We start from the raw sequence: 26315 nt of genomic DNA, 5'->3' as shown, positions 1-26315 counted from the left end.
GTGGGCTTGGGGAGCCCTGCAACCTGTGAGTTGTACATGGTACAGCCACTCAGGCTCAAGGTCCTGAGAAGTCCTGCAGTGAAGGAACCTGCCCAACACTTTCCCCCCTTCTCCAAATGGATTTGATCCCAGAATCCATTTGTTCCTGTAACACCGGTGAAACAGGCTCTGAGATGTGCCACATGGGACATGAGGCTGGAAGTTGGGAGAACTGAATCCTGCTCTCCAGTTTGCCAAGTGGCTGTGGACATCAGTGTCCCCACTCAGGTAAATAGGATGGACTCTAAGACCAGGCCCTCAGCGCTCTGAGATGCTGTGTCCAGGACAGAGACATCTGGCCCAGCCAGGCCTGGCCACAGAGCTGGGGAGGCAGCTCCCAGAGCCCTGCAGCAGGCCTCTTGGGTACAGTGGCCAACCAGATGTATCTTCCCCTCCCTGGGGAACCAACTCCTCCTTGGGGACACGGCAGGACCTCTCTGTGCCTTCACACAAGGAATGGGGGGCTGGCCTCTCAGGACAAGTGTTGTGGGAAAGAACTTCCTGCCTGACAAGTGGGATTGGGTGTTGCTGAGGGGAACGTGGGTGGATGGGAAGAGCCTTTCAGGGAGCTGCAGAGGGAGGCAGAGACCAGAGAGCCACACGAGCATGACTCCTCACGATTTATTATGGAAGCCTATAAAAGAGCCACGTTGAGTATTTCCAAAATCACAAAATGCACAACATTTTTTAATATGCAACATGGAATATTATATACAGATTAAAACCACATGACAGCAAAAAACACTCACACGGCACCAGTTTCATATCAAAACAAAACACACAAGTGCTTTTTCAATATTAAAACAACTGTGATAAAAACATATTAATATTTTGAACCATGTTTACAATAGAGAAAAAATCCATATTTTACTAAATAACAAATATTTAACAGCAAAAACTTTATACTAAATATCTATTTTGAATTATAACAAAAATAGTACTTATAATAGTTTATAAAGACAGACACAAAATTATAACATTTATGGAAAAAAAAAAAAAAGTCTGGTGTATAAAATTACAGCGATCCAGGCAGGGTCAGGATGATGCCCAGAACACAGATGCCAGCGCCCAACATCGAAAGTGCTTCAATCTGCAAGCCCATGGCAGGAAGAGTTTTGTGGGGTTTTGTCTTTTGCATATCAAGTTACAATAGTTAGGAATGGGGAGAAAACGTCACCCATCTAATGCTACCTCTAGAAAACCTACACACAGACACGGCACAGATGGACGTAGGGAGGGGAGATGGATGAGTTTCCACATTGCAACACTGCAACCTTCCTGTCAGCCAGCAAGAACTTTCTTCAGTTCTCTCCTTATCACCTTTGAGACCCAGCAGGGCCACGCTCCTTCTTTCCTCCCTCACCAGGATCCCCTCAGCCTTGCCTTCTCTGCCCCTCCCAGGCTGGCACCCAAACCAAAGGCCTCGGAGGCCTCCCGCCGCCCTCCAGCCTCCCTGCCCTTCACCGGAGCCAGGCCTGGTGGGCTTCCCCGTTTCAAGCTGCACTTGCTGTCATCCTAGATATTCAGTCAAAAAACAATCGGTTGGGGGCAGGCTGGATCAACTTAGAGGAGCGGGAACCTTCCCAACTCTGGGTTTTGGTTTTTGGGTTTTTTGTAGGTAGCAAATGCTGGTGCACCATGCAGCCATTTCACAAGCTCAGATGAGTCTTTAAGTACGTTTGCCTGTTTTTTAGAATGTGGCGGGATTGCGAGATGACTACGTTTGTTCAGGTTGATTTTTGCCAATAATGTCTGAGCTGCACTGGGTTTTTTAACCGTGAAAAGGGAGGAACCAAATGAAATGCATGAGAAGGGGGGTTACGGAACAGGCCGGGAGGCATGAGCCATTCCTGGACAGCCTACCGCAAGGTAGGCGTGAGTGGGGGCGGGACTGAGGGTCTGCTCCCACCCACAGAACACTGCTGGGGAGGGCCACTGAGCTGCTCACAGTGGTCCCTGCTACGGAGGGGCAATTAGAGGGATGGACATCCCGCATTCTTCTTCTGTGTGTTTTGGATTTTCTCGTAAAGAGGATTCGTTGCTTTGATAACATCAAAAGCCAACAGAGAAACACAAAAAGCAAAGAAAACTCTGAAAACAGACCAAATCACTTAGAGACTCACCAAAGGCCCCCAGACCATCCCAAGGAGGCATCCCGAATTGCCGACACTCAAAATGCCAGTGGCAGGAGCTCCTCCCCTTTCGTCCCCTGACCGGCCGTTTTCAACCAAATCACGTCTGACAAATCTCACATACCCACCTCCTCAGCTCGTGCTGCAGCGCCCCCCACAGCTGCCTCCAGGCCAGGCGAGGGCCCGAGTCAGCTGGAGGAGGGGCTGCCTTCTGCCCTCACCTCCCGTGTTTCCATGTGGTCCCCACACCCCTGAGCTGGGCTAAGCAGAGAGTGGCATAGAGGTGGGAAGGGACTTCAGGGACGCCTTTCCAAGGGCAAAGGGCAAAGGTTGAGGGAGGGATGACTGACGGAGGCCCTGGCTCCCCGTCAGAAGAAAGAACCCGTATCCTTCCCCATACTCACTAGCCAGAGTGGGGGGCACCGGGGGGAACAGTGACCAAATGGGAGATGGTGGCGGCCTCCAAACCCTCGGGATCAAGGTTTCTGACAGAGCAGTGAGGGCCAGCTCCCCATCTCCACCAGGGGACAAAGACGCGCTGGATTTCACCCCGGGAATGAAGCTCTGAGGTTGAACCCACAGAAGGTCTGATGCCTGGGGAGCTGCCTGCCTGGGCAGGGGGATTGGGGGGGCGCGTCACTTGCAGAAGTCCTGCCCGGGACAGCTGGACAGAGGCCAGGGACGGAGCAGACGCTTGTTCCAGTCCCAGTAACACCAAAATTCGGTTACATCAGTGAATAAATATGGGGGTGGGGTGCAGCCCATGAGCCAAGGGCCTTGGGTGCCTGTGTAACAGGGAGCAGGGTGGGCTCCAGGCCGCCTGGCGGGGAGGTGGGGATGTCAGTGCGCGTGCCCAGGGCTGGGGGGGGCGGGGGGGGAGGATGCTGGGAGGACAGGGCCTGGGGCTCCTTTGCCCCAAGGTCGGAAGAGAGAAAAAGTAGCAGCAATAGGTAATTTCAAAGGTCCGAAATGGCAAGGGGTGGGGCCTGCAGGCTGGTTCAGCCCCAGCCCACCAGTGCCAAGGGTGACTGGTGTTCCATTATACCCAGGATGCGGCTCCCCACGGGGTGGGGGGTGGGGTGGGGGGTGGCCACACCCTTGAAGCCCTCCCCACCCCTGGCAGCCAAGGCAGGAGGGGAGGGGGTGCTGAGAGAGGGCCATAAGGGGGGCCTCTTTTCCTCCCTCCCCGACCTGACCTCAAACTAAAAGAATCCAAAAGAGAAGGGAGTCAAGAGACCAGTTCAGCACATCACAAGCAAAGGCTGCAGCACAGCCAACTGACATTTAACACTGTGAAGGGCATGCGGAGCCCAGGCCAGGCCCTTTCCCCAGAGCTAAGCTGTAGGGAACTGGAGAGACCCCAGAGAAGGGGGGGAGGGCCCCACCTGAATGGGGGGGAGGGGACAGGGAGGATGGGGCCCTTTCGACTGGGGGCGGGGCTTGCCAGGGAGAGGAATGGGGGAGGGCGAGGTCTGGGGGGCCTCCCCCTTTCCCGGCCTCCAGCCCCCTCCACACACAGGTTTGTACCCTTCCATCGCCTCCCATCCCCCATGGCCTGGCGCCTTAGACCGTGGCGCTCAGCATGGCCTCCGTCTCCGGCAGGATCTTGTTCTGGTTCGAGTCCAGGCCAAAGAACTTGACGCTGAGGCCGTCCACAGGGTGCAGGACGGGGACCAGGGTGATGCGTGGGAAGGTCCGGGTGGCCAGCTCGAAGCGGCTCGTGCTGGCCAGCTCCACCGCCAGCACCTTCAGGAACAGCTTGGCCAGGTGCTTGCCGAGGCAGGTCCGGACTCCACCACCGAAAGGGAGGTAATGGAAGCGGCCATCCTTGTCCTCGCTCCGCGCCTGACCGAAGCGATCGGGGTCGAAGACATTCACATCCTTGAACACGGGCGCCGTGTCGTGTGTGTCCCGGATGCTGTACATGACGCTCCAGCCTTTGGGGATCTGGAAACCCTGGAGGCGAGGAGGGGGCGGGGTGGGATGGGGTGGTGAGAATCTGAGGAGGTCTGAGGGGCCCCAGGACCTTCCGCCTGCCAGCTCCCCACCCAGATGTTCCTAGAGGCACCCACTGTGGTCCCCGAGCCTGGCCAGGCTTCCCTTGCGGCATATTAGTCCCTCTATTTCTAGAGGTCCTCAAGCAGCTTCACAGAACGCCTAGGCTGGCTGCAGAATCTCTGGCATCAGCCAGAAAGCTCCCGGAAGGCAAGCACTGTGCGGCCACGGGCTGAGGCACCCCGTGGGGGGCTGCAGTCCCCACCCCCCCAAAGCCCCACGGGACCCAGTCTCACGTCCAGCTCGAAGGTCTGCAGCACCGTGCGGTAGCCACCAGAAACAGGCGTGAACAAGCGCATGACCTCCTTGATGACACAGTCCAGGTAGTGCAGCCCGCTGAGCGTGTCGAGGCGCAGCGTGCCCTCACAGGGGCAGCCACCACTGTGCAGGATGCCCTGGGCCCTCAGCTCCTCCCGCAGCTTCTCCAACACGGCCGGGTGCTTCAGCAGCTGCATGATGAGCGAGGTGCTGGCACTGGCGGTGGTGGCGTAGGCCGCGAAGATGAGCTCCAGGGTCCCGTCCTGCAGTGGCAGAGAGGAGGTCCCGCTTGCGACCAGCCTGCCAACAGCCCCTCTGGGCCAGTGTGCCCCCGGGACCCTAGAGTCATCTAGCTGGGCCCTGCCTGCTTCCTCTGAGCCAGAGGCTCAGGTCACACAGGGCCGGTTCCCTGGCTGGGCATGGTGTGAAAGTCCTCTGGGGTAGGGCCACTTCTCACTCACTGCTGGATCCCAGGGCCAGCCCCAGCAGCCCTCATCTGTGCAGGGAGCTCACAGGAGAAAAAGAACAAATCTCAAAGAAGCAGGCACTGTGCCAGCGAGTGGGGGCCAGGTGCAAGACCCCCAACTGGGAGCCCCAGCCCCTTCCTCCACCCCCAGGAGAAGGACATCTGCTGGAGGATCAGGAGAGCTGAGGGGTTGGGGAGTCTGGGGTCCCAAGAGGACCTAGGATGGGACTGCAGGGCAAAGGCTGAGGGGAGGCGGCCCCCTGGGAGACTCAGAGCCCCTCCAGGGTTCTCTGGGGAGCAACAGTGCCCCAAAGGAAGGGCCCCAGCCAGTCATCTCATTCTAAGCGCTGCATTGTGCACATGTGGACGCTGAGCCCAGAGAGCACTAGTGAAGGAACCTGGGTCCCTAACTTGCCATGGTGTCACCTACACATCAACAAAACTTCTTGTGAAATGGGAAAGTCTTTGGGGTCCCTTCAGGAAGAAGACTGGAGCCAGAATACACGGGAAGCAGAGACAGCGGGGAGGGAGCAGACGGCGGCAGGTGTCCACAGGCACCTGGCAAGCACATAGGCAGCAGGGTCTAGATGAGGATGAAACAATGCTCCCTCCTCGGGAAACCCCGGCCTAAGAAAGGGCCGACAGGAAGCCCTTCTTGGAGCCCAGCATGGAGAGTCTCAGTGCCATTAGCCAGTGCCAGCCAGGCTGGGAGAGTTTGAAGTGCCACCAACGTCAAAAGCTGGTGAGATGGGAGGAGACCCGAGTAAGGTCCAAATCTCCTTTCTCTTTCCCAAGGGCTGAGGCTGCCCTCCAGGAACTGGCTTCTCCGTCTGGGCCTCCCTTTCCCTAGGCAACCTCCAAAGGCTACAGTGACCATGAAATGCACTGAAATAGTGAAGACTGGGGCAAGGGGTGGGGAGGTGAGGGGCCACCAACACCACCGTCACCGAGTCGGTTCAGTGTTTCTAAGAGCCAATTTTTGGCATCTTTTCCAAGAGGGTAGATGAGACTGTGGATGGGATGGGGAGTTGGGGGGCCCAGCCGCCATGGGGATCGGCTCTCCGCCAGGACTGGGTGCCTAGCAAGCCATGGGGCGGGGAGGAGGGGCCCCACCATGCGGGTGCTCCCACCCTGGGCAGCTTCAGTAGGGAGCATGGCGCCTGTGCTGCCCGCGGCGGCGGGGGGGGCTCACCTTCAGCTCCTGCATGGTCATCTCCTTCCCGTGCTCCTTGCTGCTCTCGATGAGGATGTCCAGAGCATCCGAGTAGTCCTTGCCCTGTGTGCACTGCAGCTTCTCCCGGATCGCCTTTTCCAGGCCCTTCTGTAGGATCTGCCGTGCCCGAATGCCCTGAGGGGAGAAAGAGGCCATCTGGTCACCTGAGGGGGAAGACAGGGCTACCAAGGCTCCCTTCCCAGGCCGGGCAGGGTAGGAAGGGAACCCCTCTGAGAACTACCCATCTAAGCTGCAAAGCCCCGGGGTGAAGGCTCCCCCTGCCCCTCCTGCTGAGACCTCCCCTCTGTCTGTGGGACTGTCTTAGCGGTCAACGGCCCCTCCCTCAGGGTGGGCTCATGGGTACCCATCTCCTCTCCTCCTGGGCCCTGGGGGCTCACCCGCCGGTAGCCACTAAAGGGCAAGTCGACAGGCAGGGAGAAGACGTTCTCCACGAACTGCTGGTAGACCTCGAAGAGGTGCCCGAGGTCCTCCTCGGGGATGCTGAAGCCCAGCAGCACGCGGATGGCCATGCGGAAGGTGAGCTTCTGTGCTTCCTGATAGACGTTGATGGCCTCGGGGTGACTGCTCCAGGCGCGCAGCGTGTCCTGGATCACCAGCTGGATCTTGGGCAGGTAGCTCTCCAGGGCCTCGTGGCTGAAGATCTTGGAGAAGACCTGCAGGGCAGAGGGTCTTGCGGTCAGATGGGCCGGGCCTGCTCACACGGCCTGGCTGAAGCACAGGGTCCATGACTGCGATCGGGGGAAACGCCAGGTCCTCACCCCGATGGAGCTCAACCCCTTCCGTCTCCAGACGCAGTCCCCCTCCTGGCTCCTGACTCTGAACCCGCTTCCTATTGCCTATGTCTTGCAAGGGAGGCAGGGAAAGGACAGGATTAAAACATAATTCAAAAAGCCGGGACCTTCCTCATCACTCACAGGGTGACCTGAGCTGTCATTCCCTCCCTGAGCCCCGGAAAAGCATGTGCTCCAGACAATGGCAAAGCCCAGGGCCAGGGATCTGCAGGTGATGATACCAGCCAGTCATGGCCGGGGCAGGAGGGCGGAGGGGTGGGAGGAGAGGGGGCCACAAGAGGGGGCTGGGCAGAGCTGGAAGGGAGGCTTCCCCTCCACTGCAGGGGCCATTCCCAAATGCCCAGGCCACAGGGCACAAGTGCCCAGCAAGAATGGAATACAGGCAAGTGAACTGAACAAGGAAGAGGTGGAAAGCAGTAGGTGGGAAAGTAAGACAGTCTAAGGCTAGACTGCAAGTAGGATGTCCTGAGACCCAAGATTGCTCTCACACCCTGGGAACCACCTACTGGGTGGAGAACCTAGGGAGTCTGTTAACAGCTCTGCGGTCCACAGGTCTTCAGGGTGGCCCAGTCTGGGGGCAGGGAGATGGGAGCAGGGCTTTCCACCCCAAATGATCAGAAGGCCAAACAGAAGCCCTTTTAATTCCCTGCATCTTCCCTGTCCATTTTAAGGAGCCCATGAGTCCCTTGCTTTCAGCCGTCCTGCCCCTCCTCACCCAGCTGCCCCTGCACAGGTTCTGTGCCTGCTGCCACCCGCTCAGGGGTGTACGGGACAGGGTAGGACGAGGCTTATGCTGACGCCCTGTGGCTCTCACTTGCAATCCTCTACCCCCAACCCCCCCCCCAAGTCCAAAGCAGAAGGGGTTGCCCCCACCAGCCCCGAGGGAAAGGTCATGGGCGTGGGAGGGGGGAAGCAGAGAGGGGGAGGGCGACACAGAGGAGGGAGACAAATGCCCCTCTAGCCGCCTCCCCTGCCCCAGCCCCACGCAAACCACACACACGCGCCCACCCGCCCCTCCTGCCCCCAAACACAACCACCGCACAAACTGTAAATGTGAGAATTTCCCCTGCAGTCAGCTCAAGGAGGAAAAGGTAACATTTTCCTGGCCTCAGCCCTGCATGGCTAATGGGAGGGCTGCTTTGCAGAAATAACAGTGCTGGCCCTTCAGTGGCCCAGCCAGGCATTCACAATAGCACTTTCATTCCGAAATTCCCGGTGGGCAGAGGGAGGGAGGGAAGGAGGCCGGTGAGGGGCAGAGAAGCCAGCACTGTTTGGGCCTGCTCCTCCTATGAAGGGACAGCTGAAATGTGGAAGGCTGAGGGGAGGTGGCCAGGGGCAGCCGGGCCTGGATAAGCCACTCACACCTTGCTCAGTGGGGGTGGGGGAGGGGGTGCCTTGGGAATTTCTGAGGAGGAATTCAGCTGCCACCCCCTTTCAGGATGCTCTCTGCCTCAGCCCCCACCCCCACCCCCGTGTCCTTAGGATTCCAGCTTCAGCACTTGGTCCAAAGTTTTATGGGTAGGAGTGAGGCCCTGCTCCAGAGCCCAACACTGGCCAACTAGGGGCCCTTGCAAAACAGCAAAGAGCCTAGAGAATGGGCAGAAAGTGGCCCATGGATGCCAAGTAGGCTCATGAGAGGTGAAGAATGATAATTCTGTGGCTGCCGGGCCTCGGTGGGGAGGCTGGAGGTAGAGCAGGCAGGGGCAAGGGGCGTGTGTGCCCAGAGCCAGCCAGCCCAGGGCAGAGTCAGGGCACTGCCATGGAGGGTAGGGGACAGGGATCAGCTAGGGCCCCTAGCACATGAGACACCCAGACCCAAAGGTGGGCATGTAGAGAGGGAATCAAGCAGAGGCCACACCACCCAAGACCAGCCAAAGTCCAAGATGCACTAGGTGGTGGAAGAAGGCGGGCTGGGCACCCAGAGACTTCAGTTTGTTTGTTTTTGGCTGGGCCCACAGCCTGCAGAAATTCCAGGGTCAGGGATTGAACCCATGCCACAGCAGTGACAATGCCAGCTTCTTAACCCACTGAAGTACCAGGGAACTCTAGAGACCTGAGTTTTAATCCCAGATCATCCACCAATTTACTGTTTGATTATGACCAAGTCACCCCCTGGCCTCGGTCTCCTCATCTGTAAAATGGTAAGGGTGAACCGGGTGATCTCTGCATTTCATTTCAATGCGCAAATCACATAAACATCAATATCCATGTGTCCCCAAGCTGATGACATCCCCTCAAAGAAGCCCAGAATCTGGCACTGCCTCAGTCACCTGGGAAGTGCCTGTGGGGCTTCCACTTCCATTCCCACCGCACATGGGCTATGGTGGCTTAGGAGAGGCCACCCCAGGGTTACAAATGGAGGAGCTCTAAGGGTCCCCGCACTGCACCCCAAAGACTGGCCAGGCAAGACCCAGGGACAAGCCCTGCCCTGCCCCAAAGCTTACATTCCCTGCGCCCTCTAGTGATTGTCGGCTGAATTGCTCCTTCTCAAGTCTGGGGGGCCACGAAGAACAGGAAGGACCCAAGGGGACCTGGGACTGAGCAGAGCAACTCCAAGGGCAGGGAGTCCACACAGATCTGGGTGGGAAGAGGCCCTGAGCACGGCGCAGAGCTGGAATGACCCTGGGCAGCCCACCCACACCCTGCATCTGCAGGCCCCCAGGGTGGGGCTTGTGAAAGGGCTCTTATCCAGGAGTCTAACTGGATGTTCTGGGATCCCTTTCCCCCTGGCTGTCCCATGATTCTCCGTAGAGATCCCCCCCACCCCGAGGTGGAGAAATTACCCAAATGAGGAGCCAGACTGCAGGCACTGCAGGCTCCACGGTATTTGCACAGTGGTCTCCAAGCCCACGTCGCTGCCTCCCGCCCAGCTGTTCCACAGGCACTGGGGCCTCCCAGGCACCGGGAAAACTCCAGGGCCTCATCCCTGGGACTGTGCCCAGGGTTAACAACGCGGGCACTTCCCAAAGCCGGGGCAGCCCAGAAACCACCGCCCACCACAAAGGCCAGGAGGAGGCGGAGGTGCTGGCCGGGCAGAGAGAGGCCTGGGCACGTGGGGACAGGCTGGGTCAGGATTCGGGCACAGGGGAAGGTGCCGGCCATGCAGCTCCTCATGAAGAGGGGAAGGGTTCCTGGAGGCCCCAGAGCCCGGGGCCTGACCGCAGTTGTAGCAGGAGCCAGGGCTGCTTTGTTTCCCTCTGGGGCTTCCCTGGGAATTCCCACAAGTGAGCCAAGAATGCTGGACAAAGGTCACCGGGAAGCAGCCCGGCCCGGCCAGAGCCCTGCACAGGGAGCAGCAGGTACGGCCATCCTGCCATCAGGGCTGGTGCTGGGGGAGCAGGGCGGAAGTGCAGGAGACCTGGGAACTCCAGGCACAGGGCAGGATGGGCTCCCACACTGAAGGATGGGCTGGCTCCGAAACCCTTTCCCCACAATGCCATTGGCTCAAGAGCGGGCATCCCGGTTCTCCTCTGCCTGGAATAGACGCTGATTGCACAACCAGGGTCTGGGGGAACCACGAGGGGCTTGTCAAGGCTCAAATACCCTATAAATGTTTCTTTGAGTGGCTCCCCCACACCCCCCCCCCCGGCCTCCCTCGACACTCCTGCCTCTCACCCAGTGGCCCTGGGAGGGACGTCGCTCCCTGGACCCCCGCGGCCCTGCATGCCGACCGGCTCAGCCTGATAACTGCCCCTTCTCCACGGGTGGCTGTGGATGGATGGAGAGAGGAACGGGTGGCCTCAAAAGCAGGAGGAAGAGCCCGAGAGGGAACCCACTCCCCGGGCCAGTGACTCAGACTGGGAGGAATGGAAGTGGCTGCCCGGAGGGTGGGGGCCTGGGCAGGCCACCCCGCCAAGCCACCGGAGCCGCGGCCTGCGGAGTGGAAAGAATAACAGAGGTCAGGCAGCCGCCGAGGCAGCTGTCCGCACAGCACAGGGGTGACGCCAAGGTGTGTACTTTATACTCAAGGAGGGGGGGGGGGACGAGAAAGGACGTCATCCTCCCAGCTGCCTGGCATTTCCACTGGACCTCAACTTCACCCTGGCTGCCTCCCTGCTCGGCCCTTCTGACTTGGGGGGGGAGGGGCTGGCAGACCACCCCCCCTACCTCCCCCAGCCTGTGTTCGCCCCTTCTGGGTTCACAGATGCTGGGTTCAGCATCTGTGGCAGTCTGTCCCCCAGTTGACGCTGCCCAAACTCTTCCACGCACAACAAGAGCAGGTGGTGGGCGAGAAGAGGGCAGCACTTGGCACACCTGCTGGGCCACAGAATCTGAGGACGTTTGCCCAGACCCTATTCTCCCTCCTCCAGCCAAAGAGAAACCCCCTGGGAAAGCTGAGGCCCAAAGCAGGAAGAGCCCTTCCAAAGTCACAGACAGGAGCATGCCTGGCCACACTCATGAGGATCCCTAAGTGCCCTGCCTCCCACCACTCCAAATCCCACTGAGCTGCCCTCTGCCTGTCCCCAGAGGGCTCTGAATGTGCCTAAGAGCCCTGACCAGGACACCCCTCTATGGCCCTATTCTAAGGGTAAGGCCAGCTGGTTTGACTATTCCAGTTTGCTCTCCAAACCTGTCCGCCTCTGGAGGCGCAGCCCCGACCCCTACCCTTCAGCCTGGGGAACCTGGGGCAGATACAACAACCAGCACAGAGGGCTCAGGGCCAGCGCAGACCCCAGCCAAGCCTCCGCACTTCCAGCCAAGGCCACAACTGTCTCCCAAGGCTGGGAGGGGGAGCAAACACATCAGCATCACAGCCTTGGGCCCTGCCCTGCACTGGAAGAAAGACTCAGAAGGGAGGGGAAGAGGAGGGGAGGGGATGGCTCCCACACCAGCCATCACCTCTGCCTGGCACAAGGGCACACAGAGGGAGGAGCCCACTTCCAGGCGCCTGGCGGCTGGCCCTGGGCACCCTCCCCCACTGACCTTCAGAGACATCCGCTCCTGCCACCCGCCCTCGGTAGACCCTGGTGCTACAGTAACTTTTGGGTGAAGGACCTCCTCTGGTTGAACAAAGGCTCTGTGCCTATGCCAGGGAGTGGGGGCAGAGCTCCCAGTAGCAGGGTTGCCTGGCCATGCCACTGCCTTCCCATCCAAGGCAGGTGGGAACTTCTGCCCCGAGCTGAGCCCAGCAGACATGACTTCGAAGCCAGAGGCTGCGCATTGGTTCCAAGGGCACCTAGAGCCAGTCCAAGCGAGCCTTCCCCAGGACCCCTAAACAATGGGCCCTCTTGGCTCTGCCCTCCTGCTACTTGGTCTCTCATCCTGACACAAAACCCATCATATAGAGGGTTTCCTGAGAGGAAGGCAGCCACCCTGAGCCTGAGCTCCACCCCACCCAGGACAGGACCCAAAGGCCAAGTCAGTGAGGAGCCCCTGGTGGACAGGCAGGGCTTCTTAACCCCTAGCCCCCCAAGCCTGGGGAGCTGCTCCCCCACCTCGATCACAGGCACAGAGGTCCCTGAAGCTAGGAGTCAGGATAGGAGGGGCAAGAAGACCACTCCTGGGGTCTCTCCAGTCCAGAAGTCCAAGGGTAAGCTCACCCCTGGGATGCCCTCCAAGTTCCCTGACAGAATCTCACTGTCTGAAATGCCCTGAAGATGCTGGCCCTTTGGTGCAAAGAGGCCCAGCCCTCTCTCTGAAGGAAAAGAGGAAATGCCTGATCCTGGTGTGTGGGGTTGGGCTCTGGATGCTTCCAGAATTAGCCGTGGCAACTCCCCCCCTCAAATCCTCCTCTGTGTCTCTAACAACTCCCCCACCCCAGTCTTCCTATCAGATTCCATGCACCCTTGTAGCCCAGTTGCCAGCCTCTCTGTACACAAAGAGGGATGCAGACCCTCCCCCATCAGTCAAAGACACCCCAGGCCCCAAGTAAGGGAGGGGTAACAAAGGAGGAGGGACAGAGTCTGAGGTCATGGCTATAGGGACACAGGCCTGGCTTCCAGAGAGGATTCTGTTAGACTGGGCAAGGTATTCTGGACATTCTCCCTGGCAACCCTATCCTTCTTGGCCCTAGACCACCAGGGCAGCCTGGACAAACACCTGGAGTGCAGTGATGGCTGTGAGGAGTCCCTTCCCAGCACATCTGGTCAGACCTCCCAGAGAAGGGGGGGGTACCAGCTCCAATGGAAATAGTGACGCGACGCTCTCGATTTCCTGCCAGCAGGGCCCCAGCACACCTGGGCCCCACATCCTGCGAGTACATCCTAACCGGGCCAGGGCAGCCCACTCTCCAGGCAGGACTCTGCTTGCAGTGTGGGCTGGATAAGGCAATGTGAGTGGCAGATGGTGCCCCTACCCTAGCCAGATTGGGTCCACTGAACATTGGGTCCAGCAGACTGGCCATTCTCTCCAGAACCAACCCATGTGCCCTGGAGTATTCTCTTCTTATCCCTCCAGCTAGATTCCATGTCTGAGGGCACGGACCATGTTTCCTGCTTCTATGTTTGTACCTAACCCAAGGCTTGCCATTTAATTCAGTACACTTAAGTTTATGGAACATCAATTAGAGATTTGGGGGAAAGGACCTTTTTCATCCGCCCGTTTAATATAGGACCACACACATGCCACACAGCTAGCACACAACTGGTACACACAGAGATGGTGTGCTTTGGGTTCCCAAGCCTCTGTCAGGGTGAGCTGGCTTCTGGCTGCTCCCCAGCTGCAAGGAGCTAGAGGGCAAGGGTGTCCCCAAGGGGGAGGCTATCTGTGCCTCATCTGTGGTCCTCCTTTCTGGCCCCACCTCTGTCCCAGCCCTTCTCCCTGTCCCTCCCTCCCACTTCTGGGGGTATTCCTCCAGCAGCATTCATCTGTGCTCCCCCTTCCCCCCCTCCTCCCAAATGGAAGGTGTAAGCTAAAACCTTGGGGCTTCCCATGAGAGCCCCCCCCACCTGGAGGCCCAACCCCTAGTTAGGCAGAGGGTGCATGGGAACTGAAGGGCAACGGATTCCCACAGAGCCCTCTGCACTCCCAAAGTCTCAAACGCAGGTCCTGACCCAGCCTTCTTCCTCCCAGCACCCCTTCCCCACCTCTGCCACCTCAGCTTCTGGCAAGGCCCTGGGGCGGGGGTGGGGGCAGCTGGCCTGAGTAAGGCTCCGCTGAGTGGCTTAGAAACAACTCTTCTGATGGACGCTGGTGCTGCAGGCCCCGCCCTGCCTTTTCTTCCTATCCAGACAGAGGTTGGTTCAAATCTCTCAAGCCCTCTATGCCTCAGGGTCCCCTTCTCACAGAAGGGGACAATAATTGCTTTACTGTCAAATAAATAATAATTGCTTTCTTGTCAAAGCCTTTATAAAGATAAAATGAGGAAGCAGCCATATTCTTTGGGGCTGGGTTCCTAAGTCTCAGGCTCTCTCCTAACTCTTTGAAATAAGCTTATGGGGAAGTCACGAAGACTAAGAAAAAAAAGAAGTGTTAGGCATTTTTGAAAACCCCCCATTCCTGAGCCCAGAGCCCCCTCCCAGCCACTTCAGAGAACCCTCCCCACCTGCGCTCCCCCCCCCCGGGGGGGGGGCTCTGTTAGCAGCTTCCTGCTCTAGGGAAGCAGATGGGAGACAACTTTAAGGAGCCCCTTTCCCAGACCCTGAAATACAGGCTTTAGTGGGGGGATGGGGATACGGGCAGACCTCTGATTTTTCCTCCTTTTGTCTGCTTAGAACTACCCGTCACTGGCAGTTCGGAAGAAACCAACTACTACACAGGATGAATTCCTCGGTTCACCAAGACCACTTCACACACTGGCTTCGGGGCGGCGGGCCTGCCCATCGTCGCCCTCTCCCCTCTCCCGGGTTCTGCCACTCTTCCTGGGGATCAGGGGCTGCCTCTCCCCTTCCTTCAGGTTTCAAACCTGGTGAGTCCTCTGATCCAATGGAAAAAAAAAAAAAAAAACGAAGGGAGGGGAGGTCCGGCAGCGCCCCCTCCCACCCTCGTCCCAGTGGCGGCCGCTTTAAGCCGGCGGGCCGGCGCCCCGCCCGCTGGCGGCTCAGCTTTCGGGTTACTGCAGTTCAAACAGCACGTGCCGCCCGCGCTCGGAGCCGCCGCGGCGGCGCAGCCCCGGGAGGGGGCGGGGAGGCTCGCTCCTTGCGCGCTGGCTCGCCTGCTCCGCGCCTCTTCCAGGCGCTCGGGAAATCCACGGGATAAACACCCACTTTCTCTTCCTCTTTACGGGCAGGGGTAGGTGCGCTTTGATTCTCCGCCGCGCCTCCGCCGTTCTCCCACCAGTCGCCCTTCCCCCTCGGTGCAGACCGATGGCGCACAGTGGCCCAAATTTCACCTCACCCTTCCCAGGCAAGGCCCCAGCTCCCGCTGCCCACAAGGTACCTCCAGCTCCCCGCGCCTGCCCGTGTCGCCCTTAAAGCAACTGGTGACAGGAGGGCTAGGTGTGATTTTAGAACGATCCTTCTCTAGTTCTTGGAATTCGAGGGGGGGGGGGGGTAAGCGCTGGCTACCGTCCGCCCTCTTTTTTCCAGTTTTATGGAGCACGACGAGACTGTCGTTGGACGCCCTTATCGCCGCAGGTTCAAGTTGTCCAAACCACCCCCCACCGCTAAATAACCACCCGTCGAGCCTAGTAGTGACCTCTGCTTGATGGGTCAACAGGCGGGCAGACCCGCAGGAGGCCTCTGCAGGCCTTGGATCTAGGATCACAGCCGTCTAGGCGAGGAAACTCAGAGTCCTCCCGCGTGGGGTTCTGGTGGGGACCTCCCCGGGGCTCCTTACCCCCGTAACTCCTTACTCGCAGAGGGGTGCGCGAGAGAAGAGGGTCACCGCATTGGGTTGCGGGGCTAGTCGCCCAGAGTTCTTACCTTGCGCTTGTTGCGGTGGATATCGCCGATGGAGTTGGCCACCGTGTTCGGGCCCAGCAGCATGCGTGTGCTGCGTGGCCACTCGGTGCTCACGAGATGGTGCTCGCCCATGAGGATCTTGCGCACGTTCTCCGCGCCCGTCACGCGGATTAGCGGCCGTCCCAGCAAGTGAGTCTTGAACACGTTGCCATACTTCTCCCTCCGCGACGACTGGAAGCCAGAACCCTGCGGGGGCCACGCAAGAAACCTCTCAAGGCCCACATCTCCAGATGGGACGTCCCGGAGGCCCAGCCTCTAGGGCCTGCGGGGGGGAGGGACGGAGGACCCCCCCCCAGGGGCACCAGTCCTCGGATCCCCACCCCCCCCAGCACACACATACACGCACACACTCAGGTTTTATTTTTCATAGCATGCACAAGAACTGGGAAGTAGGGCCTAGAGGATAATAAATAATGCAAGGGGGCGAGAGGCCCAGGGCACCCCGCGGGAGGCTGGTTTTTAGTAATGACATGCGGGAGGGAAAAGGTATCCCAGACGGCGGGACCCAAAGCTAGAGCCTCCGCCTCCCCCTCCGCCGCCTCGCGCTCGGGAGACTCTCGGAATAAATATTTCCAGGCTCCCGGCCACCGGCTGGCGAGACCCCGCGGGGTGGCCGCAGGCCAAAGATTATTTATAGCGGTGAGCGGTCGGTGCCCAGAGGCAGTCACTACAGATGGGGGTTGGGGTTTCCTCCGTTCGCGGGTGTGGGCCGCGAAGGGACCCGGCGGCCCTCTGAGGGCTCCGCAGGGTAAGGTCACGGGCCGGGAGCCGCGATTTTCCAAATGTAATTTGCCCTGGAAATAACTGAGAAGGACTTTCGTCGCCGCCCTGGAGTTTGGAACGCGAGCAAGGAGGAAGGCGCTTCCCGAAGGGCGGGGCGGGGCTGGGCTGGGCGGGGCGGCTGTCACAGGTAACCGGATCCCCGGCGGCGGCGGCGGCGGCGGCTGCAGCAGCGGCGCGAGCAGAGCAGGGCCAGGCCCTGGCCCCGGCCCCGGCCCCGGCCGGGCGCTCGGAGGAGCTGGCTTGTCGGCCCCGCGCGGGTACCGGAAACCAAGGGTACCTCGGAGGGGCGGGGGCAGGGGCGTCCCGCTCACCTTTGACGTCGTTGCTTGCCACCCTACCCCACATTAACCCTTCTCCTGCCAGGACAGCACCGGGTGAGAAGGAGAGGCGCGCCACCTGTCAGGCTGTCCCGCCTGCCCGCCGGCAGACTCGCGGAAGCGGGCTCCAAGACCTGAGGGGTCATGCCCCCCCGAAGGGACTACTTGGCTTCCTCTTTTCCTGGGTTGGTCCCCCTCCCCACTTTCCTTTCTTCCACAGAAAAGTGTTCTCCAGCTAGATGTGTACACACCCCAGCCCCGCTGAAAAGTGACTCTGCAGAACCTGGAGCCCTAATCACTTTTCCACATGTGCCTCCGGGCTGGGCGCGCGACAGGGAGCGGGCCCCGAGCGTCCGCTCCTCCAGGAGGGGGGCTGGGCCGCGTGGGACAACGCCCCACTCCCAGGTTGGCTGGTAGGGGAGACTCCCGCCACCGTGCCGCGGTTCTAGACGGCGCCTACCCCTTTAAGAGAAATCTGGGCGAGGGTGGAGGTGTGACAAGAGGGGGGTGAGGAGCGGGGTTCCCTCCCTCGGTCGGCTGTACGGGTCTCTCTCACAGCGTCTGACTCTCCTCTCCTCTCCTGCGTTTCCTCTGTTTTTCTTTTCTTTCGACACAAAAGTTGGGTTGTGAATTTTCCGAAGTCGCCGCCGCCTCTCTCCCGCCCCCCCCCCCGCTTCTGATCTGCCTAACTATAATTAAAGTGCGTTTTTTGTGGCATTAATAAAGAGTTATTTGTCCGCCGTTTCCACGGTCTTCACAAAGAGGACTTTCATAGGGGCGGCCGCTCGAGCCGTGAGTCCAATTTATACAAAAATGTTGTATTTTTAGCCCTGGGCTCTGTTTAGATGGTGCACGGTGGAAACGGAGAGCCCTTGGAGGTCCCCCCGTAAAATCTGATAAATGACTCCGAAAAAATAAAGCTGGGATTCAGAGGGCTCCCATTAACCCCTTCAGTGCTGTTCTACATGCATCCCTAATTTCCCTTCCACCGCAGAGTCAAGAGTCCCGGTGGCTGATGGACCAGCAGGCGTAGGCCTCCTCTCCTTTCCCCACCTTACGTGGGAGTTGGATGCGGAACTCCAGGGGCCCTTGTGGGATTCGGAGAAAAGGTCAGGGGGACTTGGGGAGGGGTGGAGGTCAGGAAAGAGGGGGCGGTGACAGATCTTGAATTCTGCAGATTGACTCTAACAAGTCAGGGGTGCCCAAGCCCCAGTGAATTAGTCTATTTCCTAAATTCTCGGCCAAAAGCCTAGACCACCGCTGCAGTTAACCCTTTAAGTATGTTGGCACGGGAGAGGCTCTAGGGATTTCCTTATGGCGGATCGGGATCCCACTGGTTGAAGTGAGCCCCACCTTGTTGCAAGAACAACCCCTAAAAGAGGTGGGCTGATTTCGGGGACTTGGGAAGACCACAGGGCAGAGGAACCTCTCGTGCCCCTCCCGCCCCCGCTCTACTGTCAATTGGCGCGCGGCAAGGCGGGGCGGGGCCGCGCAGGGTGTCTGTGTGTTCGCGCGGATTGCACGCGTCTGTTAATTTCAAGCCAAGCTTTCGCGTTTCCAAACCCACAGGTCTCTGCGTTCACCTTCCGCCTCAGCTCTCTCGCGCCTGGGCTGCCTATTTCAGTACCGCGGTCCTTCTGCTAACTCCCATCAGCATCTGGACAAGCACGCGTGCACACGCGCATACAACACACCTCCCACGGTTAACCCAGAGGACCCCCCTCCCCAAAGAAAAACTTGACCTGTATCAAATTGCAAAAGCGATTGTCTAGCACTTGAGGAGGTTAATTACAGGTTAATCACCCCATTACCTACCTGGGTCTGGTCCCCGACGCGCCCACCCCCATTATCGCCAGCAGTGTGAGTTGTGCGGCGGCGTCTAACAACAAACACATATGCACTCTATGGATCGCACACTACTCCCAAGTTACTCTCCCCTGCTACACTGTCCCCACCCAGTAGGTAAACAGACCCTTTTCTCCGAAAGCTGAGACACTTCGGTCTCAGGCTTCTCATTTTCCTTGAGTTACCTCCTTCCTCCCCCACCACAAAATACACACACTTTCTCGGACCGTAGACCGCGGCAATTGTACCTGGCGTGGCTGGTGACACGGCGGGAACACAGCCTGGGCCTTAAGGGGGCAATTCTGTCTGCCACTGGCCCTCTCTTTTTCTCCCTGACTCTGTGTTGGGGTCCCAGTGACACTGACAAAGCCCGAGAAGTCGACGGTGACTGGGCCTGAAGCGCGAAGGATGGAGAGCGGGGCGAAAGCGGCTCACGACTGGACACCCCCTCCGGCTCGCGCTGCGCGGGGAGCCCTGGGCACGCTCCACGTACCCCTGTGAGTCGCTCGCGACTGGAAAAAGTCGGTCTTCGGAGCCCTCTCGGGTCCGGGAACCTCTCTTACCAGCCCTCTGAACCTGCTCGCCTGGCGCCTGCAGGCTCCCAACCGCGCCGAAGGCGGGCAAGGGAAGCCCAGGCGGCTCGGGCGGAGAGGAGGGAAGGGGCGGGGCGGGGACCGGTGCCTTCAGGCTCCCGGCGCCCCCTGGCCGGTCCGCGGCTCCATCCGCCGGGTGCTCGCCGCTAGCGGACCCTGGAGAGCAATGGAGCGATTGCGCCCTTACCTGTAGCAGCCAGTGGCCGGTCTCTCCGATGAGCGGGAAGCCCATGGAACCCTTGGGGATGGGCAGCTTGCAGCTCTTGTCTCGGGTGGCAGCCCAGCGCAGCTGCCACAGCTGCTGCGACACCGCCAACAGCAGCGTCACCGACACCAGGCACGCGGCGAGGGTGGCCAGCGCCGACACCAGCTCCAAGCCTTCAAAGAGCATGTTGGCGGCCGCTCGGGGGATTGGCTGTGCGGGCCGCGGCGGGGGAGGGGAGGGCCGGACGAGAAGGGACGGAGCGGCGGGGGAGGGGAGGCTGCGGCCAGGGGTCCTGGCACCTCCAGCCGAAACAGAGAAGGAGCGAGGGGCCGAGGGAAGGGAAGTGGAGGCTGCGAGGGGAGCGGAGAGACCGGGGGAAATCGCCTAAAAGAAGAGAGAGAGGAGACACGAGGCGACTCGGAGTGTAACTTTGTTTGTTTGTTTGTTTGTTCCCTTATAGCGGGCTTAGGGGCTGCTCGAGGGGTAGTGAGATGAAGCTGTGAATCAAGCTGGTGGATTAGCTCTCCCCGCAACCATCACACTCGGAAAACTTTGGAAAACTTTGTCCAGCAGGAGCCTCTCTCGTAAGCCCCTTCCCCTGCTCGGAAAAAAAAAAGAAGAAGAAGAAGGGGGGACAGAGAACTAGCGGAGAGAAAGTGCGATCGATTTGTCAAAAGTTTTCCCCTCAAATTCCTAGCTTAAAAAAGGAAGAAAAAAAAATTCTGAATCCCCAAATTCCAACGAACCCAGAAACTTTGGGTGCGAGGGGGAAGGCTCCCCGTCTGAGGCGAGAGGAGTGGCCGAGCCCAGCGCCCCTGGGCTGCCCCGGGCGGCGCGCAGGAGCCCCAGAGTCGCTGCTGCACCCCCGAGGCGGGCGCGGCGGGCGAGGTGGCGCGGCGGGCGCGGGTGCGGAGCCGGCGGACCGCGGCCCAGACGGGACGCAGCCGGCGACAGAGCCCCGGGCGGGCGCTGGGGCGGCGGAGGCGGCGGCGGCGGCGGGCGGGAGGGGTGAGGCGGGGTGGGGTTGGGGGAGGAGGTGAAAACCGGAGCTGGGCTATTGTATCAATTAAGAAAAGGCAGTCCGTCCCGGGACGCAGTCTCTCGGCTCTGGAGTTGCTGCTGGGGGAAGAAAGGGTGGGGGGAGAAAGGAAGGCAAAAGGAATGAAAGAGGAGGAAAAGCAGGAGGCAGGATTTCAGGGTTGATGGTTTTAAAAGCTTCTCTCAATTTGAATTTGTCTGGAAAGCCAGGCGATGCGTGTGTTTATATAGAGGCGGGAGGCTGCGCCGTGGGCGCTCCGCCAACCCCCCACCCCCCCACCCCCCTGCGCCGGAGGCGTGGTGAGAGGCCGGCGGCCGGAGCGTGTGAGCGCCCGCCGGCCTCCCGCCCCGCCCCGGCCGCCCGCCGCCCGCCGCCCGCCGCCTGCCCCGGACCCACTTGTAGCCGCAGCAGGATCAAACTCAGTTCACCTCTCGCCTTCTCTTCCTTCTTGCCGGCGTCTCGCTGAGCCCGGCACCTACAGACGGACAAGATGAGACACACACACACACACACACACACACACACACACACACACACGGTGCGCACTCGCACGGTGCCCGCTTGGCTGCTAGGATACTTCCCTCCTTCTTTTCCTCCTTCCCGGGGCCCCGGACTCCTTCTCCCACCCCAGGCAGTCCCGAGTGGGCTGTCGCCCCAGCAGCGCAGGTCTTGGCCGGACTACCCCTCTACTGTGGGGCGCCAAAAGCCCCTGAACCTGTGCTTAGGGACCCCTGCTCCTATCCCGAGGAACCCCGCTGGCTCCTATCTCCCTGGACCCCTTCATCCTCTCCTTTGCCACTCCCAGCCCCTCCTAGCTGGGGTCCCCCATCCTGGATCCGGACATCTCCAAACTTCAGAGGCCAAGGTTCCTTCCCCCTCCATACATCTTTTCTCTTACACTGCAGGACCCCGAAGTTCCCCTCTCCCCATCCACGTTCCGGGCAGCTGACGTTGCAGCCTTCCTCTCAGATACTTCGAGACCCCCTAACTTTGTAGTTCCCTCAGACCCCCGCAGCGTCAGAGGAACCCCGATGCTGGTCCCAGTGACTGTCCCACGCAGAGGACAAATGCGGCGGCCCGGGCACCCGGAGGCGGGAGGAGTTGGGTACAAACGTTCATTGATGAATTAGTAAATAAACATGCCGGGTGAGCTCTGCCACCCTCTCCCAGCCGGCCGCTCAGGGCCCAGAGCGCGTGCCTGTGCGAGATGTGCGTGTGGCCCGGGGCCGCACCTGTGTGCGCGCGCGCGTGTGTCCCCGGGTCGGCCCGACGTCTGTGGAGCTGTGTGGTATGTCTGCGGGTTTGGGTGTTCTCTTTGGTGCTCTGCGTGTGTCTGTGCATCGTGCACCCGTCTGTCATCCGGCCTCTCCTCCTGCATGTCTGTGATACACGGAGTTACGCGTGCCGCGTGCCAGCCCCGACATTGTCTAGCTTGAGCCTGGCTCGCCCTCTCCCGCGCGTCGTTTCCCTCAGCCGGCCCCCTTTCTCCGTCGTTCACTCTCACACTTGCAGAGCAGAAGACCTAACCTTTAGTTAGGATGGTATGTGTGTAAACGAAACTAGATTCCCCTTTTAACAGCTCCCCTGCACCCGATACGAGTTCTACTTTAGAATCCACCAGAAAAGAATGTGTGCGAGTATCGGGTGAGCATCGGCGTTATCCCTCCCTGTGTGAGCGCTTCCGAGGTTGATGTGGCGGGCGGAGGTTTAAGAGCTGGTCTCTTGCTTGAGCGCTGGGTCATCTCTCCTCTCACTCTCTGCCCTGGAACCCCACCTGGTGGACAGTTGTAGCACTACAGGTTTAGGGGGAAGCAATTCCTGCTCCCCCTTCCCTCCTCTCGGTTCACAATGGAAGATCACCCCTAAAGGGCCCCCGCTTGTAGGCTCCTAAGTGGCCCCACTCCTGTCTCAGTGCCCTCAGACTTCCGCCCCATGCGGCTTGGGGCTCAGACACTCATAAAGTCCGGATCAGGACCACTCTGACTCCAGAAATAGAGACCTGGGGCACATCCTCACAACAGGGAGGTTTTACAGGACTGTCAACTCTGGACTGGGTACCCAGGAACCCTGAAACCAAAACCACACCATTCCCTGTGTGGGGGGTGGGTAGGTGAAGCTGGACAAGAATGGTGCTGGAGGAGATTGTTGAGGCTCTGCCGTTTTGAAGCTCCCTAAGAGTCTAGCTTGACCCGCAGACACCGCACTCTCCAGAGGTGGCAAAATAGGGGGCAGATGACCCTGAGGAACCCACCTGTGAAGACAGCAACCTCTGGAAGAATGGGAACACAGCCTTATAGAAATGCAAATAGATAACAGAGGCAAAACTGAGCACACAAATGGATACACGTGCGCACACACGGAGGCACAGGCACATACGCTTAGAGAATCACTGTCAATGAATTCATGCAATACCTGCCTCCAACCTCAACAAGAGACCACAGGAGGTGTCTGTTCTGCAGGAATCACAGTCCAAGAAATCACCGCAAACCCATTGCCTTCCCTTCCCCTGCTCCTGCCTCACCATTGGTTTTGGGACACTTCATCCTTTCCTCCTGTTCAGGTGGAAGTTGGGAAGGGTCATAGGGGAATCAATCTGAGTCCTCAGTGGCCAGCCACCAAGTGGGGTCCTGGGGAATGACCAGAGGGACAGCGTGGCTTCACAGCAATAGTCGCTGGATTTCCCAATTGGAACCATCTCTCTGCTCAAATCCCAAAGAGTACTTAGGAAAAAAAGAAGAAAAGCCATGGTGTTACAATTCTCTAAAGCTTGCCAGAGGTGCTGGAAGGAGTAGGACTCCTGGGGCTGGGGAACAGCCCCGCTAAGAGCCAGGCTAGGACAGAGGGGGGTCCACTGTGTTCACCAGTCAGAGTCCATCTGAGGACATTTCTTCATCCACTTCAAATGGACTTCAGAAGGACCCTGGCCCCAGACCAAGCCCTGATCTAGACCTCAGTCTGACCCCAAACCCTGACCTAAAACAGAGCCCCAAGCCCAACCTCAGATTGATGCTTAATCCCAGTCATGGCGTGACCCTGTCCCTGACTCCAGACTGAACCCCGGTCCTCTCAAGCATCACTCAACCCTGCCTTTGGTGAGAGGAGTACAGCTGGCCCATACTCCTTTGTGGACTGCCTCAAAGATGGGGTGATGGGGTACAGCTCAACCCATGAGGCTCTGGGAGCAGGATAGGACTTGAGCTACCACCCAAGTGCTCTGGAGCCTTGGTTCACGGTCTGCCTCCCACGTTCCCGAAGCCTGATAATCACCTTGAAATCAGTCGGAGCAGACTGGGGGATCAGTCGTGGGGATGCTGGTTCAAGGGGGGTTCTGCCTCGATGGACTTTGCAAGGCTTGGCAGAGGGGCTGGGAGCATACGGATGGCAGGCATCAGACACTCTTGGGATATACAGACCGGGGGCAAGGCACAGCTTCTGTACCCTCTTCCAGGGCAAATCTGGGGCAAAGCTCCCCAGGAGTGCCCTGGCCTTTCTATGGCCAAAGGAACAAGACATTGCATATTTCACAACCCTTCCCTGTGTCAGCCCTGTCAAGCCCACAGATCTCTTATCGACACACAGCCCTGTAAAATTACACTATTTTTAGTTATTAGATTTACATATCACTATTTGTACGGATGACAAAACTGAGGCCCAGAGCCCCCTGCCCCTTCCCCATCGCACTGCCCCACCCCCATCCCCACACGCTGCCCCAGGAAACACGAGGTCCTGTCCCACATGGCGGCTGCCCCTTTGTTTCCACGCTTCTGACCATTCCGGCTGACAACGGAGAGAGTTGTTAGTTTTGCACGTAATTTTGCCTAGTTTGGGCCCCAAGTTATTAATTTTTTTCATTGACACTTATTTACTTTCTTTTCCCTAAAACAACCTCTGCTACCTCCAACCAGAGCCAAATGGAAAGGGAAAAAAGCCCAGGATAAAGATCGGAGTGGCCAGGGCCCAGAGCAGAGACCCGGAGGCTGCGGGCAGGCAGCAGGGCTGGTATGTGGGGGTCTCCAGAGGTTGCAGGACCTTCCCAGCCCCGCTGCTGGCCTGAGGACTAAAGCTCAGACTCTCACCTGGGGCAGTTCGCTCTGCTCTTAGCCCTGTCCGGCCTTGCCCACACTGAGAAACCCCTGGCAATCAGCTCTCATCTTCCCTGGAGCTTCAGGCTGGTCCTCATTTCATCCTGAGGCTTCTCTGTTCACGGAGGCTGCTCTGTACGCGCATGCCAGTCACGGGGACCCCTTGCCCCCATGTCGAGTCCAGTGGGGAAGTGACATTCTGTTTCTTTCTGAGGGGCGGTGGAGAGGGCCCCCCATCCCCACCCCTGAGGGCCTCCCCCGAGCTTCTGCTCAGACAAGCTCCTCCAGAACTGGAACAGAAACTGCTGGCCCTGCAGGTTAGCTGTGCCGCTTTGGCCCTGGATCCCAGCTGTGGCCCCAGATATTCCTCCTGGGGTAGGCTTGCTTGCCCCCTCCCCCCAGAATGGGCACCACAAGGCCCACAGTGGCCCTCGGACACCCAGTCTTCAAGGACAGTTTAGAGGACGCTCCCTGACTGCCTTGGCTATTCTGAGAGGGGCTGGGGCCCCTGCTTTCCAGCCTGGTTGGTGGGGGAGGGACTTAATCCAACTTGGCTTGGAAAGCACCACAGTGCCATGGATGCTGCCTTTCTAGAGGCCCCAGGGGCTGAGCCCCACCCCCCACCTCCCACCTTGCCGCTTCAAGGGTTCTGGGGCTGCAGTTTAGAATATGGACTGACCCCCTCAAAACCACCACCTGCCGGGGTCCCAGCCAGCCCAGTCACCTACTTTGGAGCCGCCATCCTGGCTCCTTATGATGTTTCCGAAGCCGAGCTAGAGTCTGGATCCTAGATATTTAATTCTTAAAAGGTCTCCTTCTTCTTTTTGTCCCTTAGTGTGACTTGCTGCCAGCCCACCCACTCCAGTATCTTCTCATCATTGGCTTTTGGGATTTTGTTTTGTTTTGTTTTTGTTTTTTAAGATAACAACCCCCACCTAAGTGTCTCTACCTGGCAGTGCCAGATGCGGGCACAGCCTGGTACCTCACTCCCAGCTGCTCAGGGGACCATGGCTGGGAGAGGGGGCAGCTCTAGCCCTCAGGAAAGAACTTTGCTTTCTCCTTTGCCAGCATATGGAACAAGCCTCCCTCCATACCTCAGTTCAGAAATCTTAGCTTCAGACACTTGCCCTAGAAGGAATTTTTTCAGAGAAAGAGACATACCCCTAGCCTCCACTGCTAAAGCCCCCACACCCAGAGTCCGAGTCCTCCCGCCCCACACCCAACCCAGACGAAAGCAACGCAGAGGGGGACTTGCCGATGGAGAGAGCGAGGTAGGGATGAGGAATGCAGCTGACAGTGGCCAAGTCGGCACCGCCTGGAAAAGAGTACGCTGCCCAGTGGCGATGGGACACCGGCAGTTCCCCAAGCTGGCTGAGGCTGGCAGGGACACTGCCGCAGCGATGGCGTTCCCTCAGGCCCGGGGAGCCAAGAGCCCTTTATAGCCTGAAACCTGCCCTGGCACCGCCCACTGGGCGGTTGCAACCAGGCCTGCAACTAGGGGAGTCGCTAGGAGCTGGGAGGGCATCTGCCCCAGGACCCCAGGTCCAGGCCCCACGCACAAGAATCTGGGATTCAACCTCCTCCCATCCCGGGCAACTCTATGTCCTGGCATGTGCATGACACTCTGTGTGTGTGT

At 59.1% G+C, this 26315-nt stretch overlaps 1 protein-coding gene and 1 long non-coding RNA gene across 8 annotated transcripts; one reads left to right on the top strand and one right to left on the bottom strand.

Annotated features, from left to right (window-relative positions):
* Positions 1–646: 646 nt before the first annotated feature.
* CYP26B1 (cytochrome P450 family 26 subfamily B member 1) lies at positions 647–26089 on the bottom strand. Of its 7 annotated transcripts, XM_085018918.1 has the most exons (9): positions 25935–26089; positions 21830–21977; positions 20994–21072; positions 19541–19942; positions 15777–16001; positions 6562–6837; positions 6143–6298; positions 4463–4747; positions 647–4127 (listed from the first exon to the last, which is right to left on the bottom strand). In XM_085018918.1, the coding sequence occupies exons 2-9, from the start codon at positions 21973–21975 to the stop codon at positions 3735–3737; spliced, it is 1962 nt and encodes a 653-aa protein (XP_084875044.1). In that variant the 5' UTR covers positions 21976–21977; positions 25935–26089; the 3' UTR covers positions 647–3734. The 7 variants fall into 7 exon arrangements, with proteins under 7 accessions (XP_084875044.1, XP_003125081.1, XP_084875046.1 ...); XM_003125033.6 differs by lacking the exon at positions 21830–21977; XM_085018920.1 differs by lacking the exon at positions 21830–21977 and having other exon boundaries at positions 19541–19731.
* Positions 15050–17632, top strand: LOC106509788 (uncharacterized). The gene is given in 3 exon segments (NR_201402.1): positions 15050–15144; positions 15441–15944; positions 16962–17632. It is a non-coding gene; the product is annotated as an uncharacterized LOC106509788 (long non-coding RNA).
* Positions 26090–26315: the final 226 nt, after the last annotated feature.

Source organism: Sus scrofa, chromosome 3 (assembly GCF_054392235.1).
Source record: "Sus scrofa isolate SSC_HxYL_T2T_F1_AM1 chromosome 3, Sscrofa_HxYL_maternal_Yorkshire_Landrace_v2.0, whole genome shotgun sequence".
Taxonomy (NCBI): Eukaryota; Metazoa; Chordata; class Mammalia; order Artiodactyla; family Suidae; genus Sus; species Sus scrofa.
This window is presented reverse-complemented; position numbering and strand designations above follow the sequence as displayed.

What these genes read in the sequence shown, in the direction of transcription:
- CYP26B1 (XM_085018918.1), bottom strand. Translation starts at nt 21,975, where the DNA reads ATGCAGGAGGAGAGGCCGGATGACAGACGGGTGCACGATGCACAGACA. An exon ending in ACACGCGCGCGCGCACACAG is followed by an intron (nt 21,073 to 21,829) that starts GTGCGGCCCCGG and finishes GTCCGTCTGTAG; the next exon opens with GTGCCGGGCTCAGCGAGACG. An exon ending in TGACCATGCAGGAGCTGAAG is followed by an intron (nt 4,748 to 6,142) that starts GTGAGCCCCCCC and finishes CTGCCACTGCAG; the next exon opens with GACGGGACCCTGGAGCTCAT.